This window comes from Amblyomma maculatum, chromosome 11, assembly GCF_055883805.1.
Source record: "Amblyomma maculatum isolate TAMU_Amacu chromosome 11, ASM5588380v1, whole genome shotgun sequence".
In the NCBI taxonomy this organism is placed as follows: Eukaryota; Metazoa; Arthropoda; class Arachnida; order Ixodida; family Ixodidae; genus Amblyomma; species Amblyomma maculatum.
Genome location: NC_139354.1, coordinates 23,836,122 through 23,841,069, shown reverse-complemented (window position 1 = coordinate 23,841,069; position 4,948 = coordinate 23,836,122). Strand labels below are relative to the sequence as shown.

Here is a 4,948-nt window from a genome sequence, read left to right as displayed (position 1 = left end):
CGACAATATTTTGATGAAGAAGTCCAAGGATTATGCTAGACACGCTGAAAATACAGTGGGGTGCAGTGGGGTACAGTACAGTGGTTGGTGCTCCAGACGCTACGGCGTTTGGAGTAATTGCTCAATTGATCCTTGGAGTATACTTGAGTTGTGTGGCTCTCCTACTTTCGCTTCGAAGAACAGATACTAAGAGCGTCACAGCGACACCCAAACTGCTGACATTCTTCGACGGGGTGACGGCGTTGGTGTCGCCGTCATAGATTTTAATGTCACTCCTGAGGATGTCGCGACACTGGTTGTTTTATTGTGAAGGTTGTTAGACTGGGAGCAGTTAGAAAGGTTGGTATAGGAGGGCGGAAGCAGAGGCATCGGTAACGTAACTATACTCAGTTTCACGAGCTACATGTTGCGCTGCGAAACGCAAGAGCGTACTGCGCCAGTAAGATGACGCCTACAACATGACTGCGTCCCTACCAAATTTTTAAATTTTAGTAGACAAGTGCGCAGGAACACAGTGATGTAGTTCACGCCATCCTGATTGGCGCATGTCGTCATCCTAGTCTTTCTTAGCGCTACAAAGGGTTGGATAAACGGGGTATATTCTTTCACTTCTTTATCAGGCATGACAAAAACAAAACGTTGAGTGAGTTCAATTTGCTCCACTTTTCACAGATACGGCACCAACAGTCCAATTGTGTGGACCGCAAGTCGTAATCAGCCTAATCTTGAGGGTTTTACGCCACTCCATTATCTATTCTTGTTTTCTATACGCGCCGTCACCGTTCGCGAAGTGTCATAGTGAAAACAGAAATGACTCACCAGTAATACATAGAACATCATACGGTGTCTATTTGGAGCCCGCCTGCTTTGGAGCACGTACTTCAAAATGGTTTTCTGATGTAGTCCGGCCCGTTCCTCAGTTTTTCATGAGGAAATTACCTACAAATAAATTAGGCTTCATAGCTGTGGGAAAAGCGATGTACATAGGGTCATAATACCGGGCCTAGTCAAGAGCGTTTCCCAATACTCTGATGCCCAAAAGGGTCCTAATAAACAAAGAACAAGAAGAGATAGTAAAGAGCACCCTAACGTGCCTTCTTCAGGACTCTGTTCATCGTCACTGAGCATTCGAATTCCAGCCATACTGCATTAAACTACTCATTAGAACACAAAATCAAGGTATTTCATTTTTTACTTGTCCGGAGTCGTTGCTTTTATTTTTACTATTTTTCGTAGTTGTGCAACGCTTCTGTAGCGAATCTTGTCCAGTCTCATCGCCTTCAGTATACGCAAATTTGTCGGCTAATACAAAGTCAAATCACATGCTCAAAAGCGCGCTTAACCTTTATATATTGCATAGTGTAACAGAAAGGTCAGAGAATCCCATAAAGAATTCTACAAAGGCCTTGAAGAAAAGACCACAACAGGACGTTTTGAGCTAATTGAGCTAATGGGTTTACAACGCAGCATAATGTGACCAGGAGGTGTATCGGATTCGGTCGTATCGATGAAATCAGAACCACGAAGATGCACTGGTATACACACACGATCGTACAGAGGGACCCAGATTGAAAAGGTACGGAAGCATACCGTTCGTTTCATCACTGCCTCTTGAGCTCATATGCAGAATTTACACTTAGTGGCGCAGTCGGATTCTGGCCTAGTCAGAAGTCATTATGGGTTTCATTTAAAATCACAGCCTTACTACATCCAAATCTTGGCACTTGTGGCTCTCATACCACCATTCTAAAGTTAGCTATCTTAATTGTGGCAACTTAACCGTCGCCATAGCCCGCTGATGTGAAGTGAAAACATCAAGACTGAAAAAAGAGCAAACGAACGAGGGTAAGGACTAGCTCTTTATTCTGCTTAATCACGGGACCCGTACACTGACCACGTCAAGAATCGCTCAAAACATTAGCCATAAAAGCCGTGACCGTAGCCGTAACCCCCGTATCCTCCGTATCCACCGTAGCCGTGGCCGTAGCCACCGTAGCCTCCGTAACCACCATAGCCACCGTAGCCTCCGTAGCCTCCGTAGCCACCATAACCGCCGTGGCCGTAGCCTCCATAGCCTCCGTAGCCACCGTATCCTCCATAGCCGCCGTATCCACCGTAGCCATAGTGCGCCCTCTGATTATCGTAGTGGTGGGTGATGCCGTGGCTGTATCCGCCATGACCATAACCGTGACCGTACCCGTAGTATCCAGCGCTGGCCACGGCCAACACGGTTAGGACGACCAGGATGCACAGCTGCACGCAAAATGCACAGATAGTGACTACGCGCTTCGGGCACGCTTGCTACTGTCAATCGAGTGCAGTTCTGCAAACAAATAAACGCGTAGTAGATTTACTACGTGTTTTGTACAGAACATATTTGATTGTCCTGTGAATCATGTTCTTAAACTTCGTTAAAGCAATACAATGTTTATGCAATTGATATAGCGCCATTCAGTTAAACGCAATCATGGCCGCTAGCACAATTTGTAACAACTGAATAGTTACTTGTAAAACCTGAAGGAAAGCAACTTGCTCATAACAGTAAAACAACTGACTGCTATCTAGTAACCAGCAGCTTTTATTGCCTTAGTAATGAAGCTGCATCAGAGCTGCGTACACAGACTCTCCAAATTAACGCCTAAAATGCCGCTATTTCTGTATACAGAATAGCCCGTATCTAGACAGCACATCTTGATTTTGAAAAAAAAAAACTAATTGTAGAAAAATTCAGCGTACGAAATTGTTGCCAGAGCGTTGACGTGCCTCAGCAAAATATGTCGTGATCTTTAAATGCGCTTCAAGGATAGGCTGCGTTTTAGATACGTCTTCCTTAGTGTTTTGATTTGTACTAATAAAGAGACTCGTAACACACTTCCATGGGGAGAACAAAAACGCCAGCAGCCTACATCCTTGCAAAAAAAAAAAAAAATCAATCTATTCTGACAGCGCTGAGCCAACAATTTGGCTAGTGGTCCTGTTTTGCATTTAAAATTCGTTGCTACGAATGAAACAACTAAAACTCTAAATGTCATTCGCTGAGAATGAAATTACATGTACCGTGTTAGAGGCGTGTAAGGAAAATTATATTTTTCGTTCAAACTTGCTTACTTATACACGCAGATGACATCTTGATTTATTTTTTATCTTGTTAACCCGTCAGTAGTTTATTATACAGCATTGTCTAAGGATGATCGACAGCAAGCGTAGTTTCATGCAGTTTAGCCAGCTTACATACGTGTCCGTAGCACTATCCATCTAGGTACATAAGGCCGAAACTGCTAATTCACTGCACTGGGGGCTAGAAATTGTAGCGTATGCAAATGCATTGCGGCGCTCTTTTCAGGTGAAACTACTCAGGTCAATTAAAAACCTTCCTTCAGCAAACTTTAAATCATTCACGGAACTAAACATCCAGATACGCTTCCAGCTCTACGACAATGCACACGTATGAGCAAATGATGTCCTAATTCAGCGTGGATATCCAAACTGGCATGCATCCGAGTAGAAATACTCACGAGAGTCTTCATGGCGAACTGCTGCCGAGTTGCTCAAGTGTAGCACTGTACTACCGAAACCCCCGGCGGCGTTTTATATACCACCACCCGTAAGCGAGCGATTTCAGCGAGAACGAAAGGTCGCAGTGGGGAGTTCGGCTGGGTATTGAAAGAATGCGGCCGCTTACCAGTTTTACGAGAATAAAAGGACCACGGCTCTGGGGTGGCCGCCACGGTTCGCTTGACATAAGTTTGGCCTATCGAGCTCACGACAAAACAGAAAGGAAATAAATGAGATCCGTATCAATGCGGCTGCCGGAATACAAGTGATACTTTCGGCTGTCACTCACATTCATCGTTTCCGAAGCACTCAATATCCGAAACATTGCCCGGATCCAGACAGTTGCCCATTTGTTAGTCTGCTCCTCTGTCACTTCGCTCACGAGCATCTATTTTCTACAAATGTAAATCGCACTTAGACTTCGCCAAGCTTGCACAGTATAAGTGGCTGTTTACAAATTACATAGCATACTTCACTGAGTACACTGAAAGGTAGATTAGTCATGCTGAACAGATGAGCTCGCTGTTGTGTAGGATGGCTGTTGCTCCGATTTCTGTGTAATTCATTTTTGTTTTGTTTGTGTGTGCATTCAGAGACAATTTTTGATTGACTATTGATTTTCATCGTGTTCTATATTGCTCATTTTTCGTTTTGTATTTTCCACTCCTGTTACAGCCCCTTATGGTGGCTGACAGTATTAATAAATGAAATGAAATGAAATGAAGTTATAAAATAGTGCACTGCAGGTGAAGAAGAGCATAACCTGCATGTAAATGCATGAACTTCTGTATGAAGTAAAACGCAATACGACACAGCAGGCTCGTATTTCCTCGCCAGTCGGGTTCTGCAGTAACGCGGAAGCCATTATCTTCCTTTTGTTTATGCTTGGTTTGGTTTGTGGGGTTTAATGTCCCAAAGCGACTAAGGCTATAAGAGACGCCGTAACGGAGGACTCCGGAAATTTCGACCACCTGGGGTTCTTTAACGTACACTGACATCACAAAGCCCACGTGCGCTTTACTTTTCGCCTCCATTGAAAAGCGGCCGCGGAGGCCGGGATTCGATCCCGCATCCTTGGGAACAGTATTCGAGCGCCGTAACCATTTCGCCACCCCGGCGGGGTACTTTGTTTAATGTATATGGCTGGCTAGAGAAGCGATATAGGCCGCAGGCATACCCGATGCCCGTGAAATGGACTTAAGGTATACATTTAAGAGGGACTTGAGGACGAGAATGTTTTAGTTTCTTTCGAGTACCGTGATGAGGTTAAAATACAATACCTTGTTCCCGAACCTTAACCTGTGATAAAAAAGCACCCTAGTTAATTGGGCTGCGATCAATATCTTTTAATTATTGCGGACGTATACCCCCTTTGGAAATACGACCGTCGTGG

General features: G+C 44.4%; 1 protein-coding gene across 1 annotated transcript; it reads right to left on the bottom strand.

Annotated features, from left to right (window-relative positions):
- Positions 1-1,917: 1,917 nt before the first annotated feature.
- On the bottom strand, positions 1,918-3,527 carry LOC146173154 (uncharacterized). The gene is made up of 2 exons (XM_084584646.1): positions 3,516-3,527; positions 1,918-2,253 (listed from the first exon to the last, which is right to left on the bottom strand). Exons 1-2 carry the CDS (start codon positions 3,525-3,527, stop codon positions 1,918-1,920), a joined length of 348 nt encoding a protein of 115 aa, XP_084440772.1.
- Between the last annotated feature and the right edge of the window lie 1,421 nt (positions 3,528-4,948).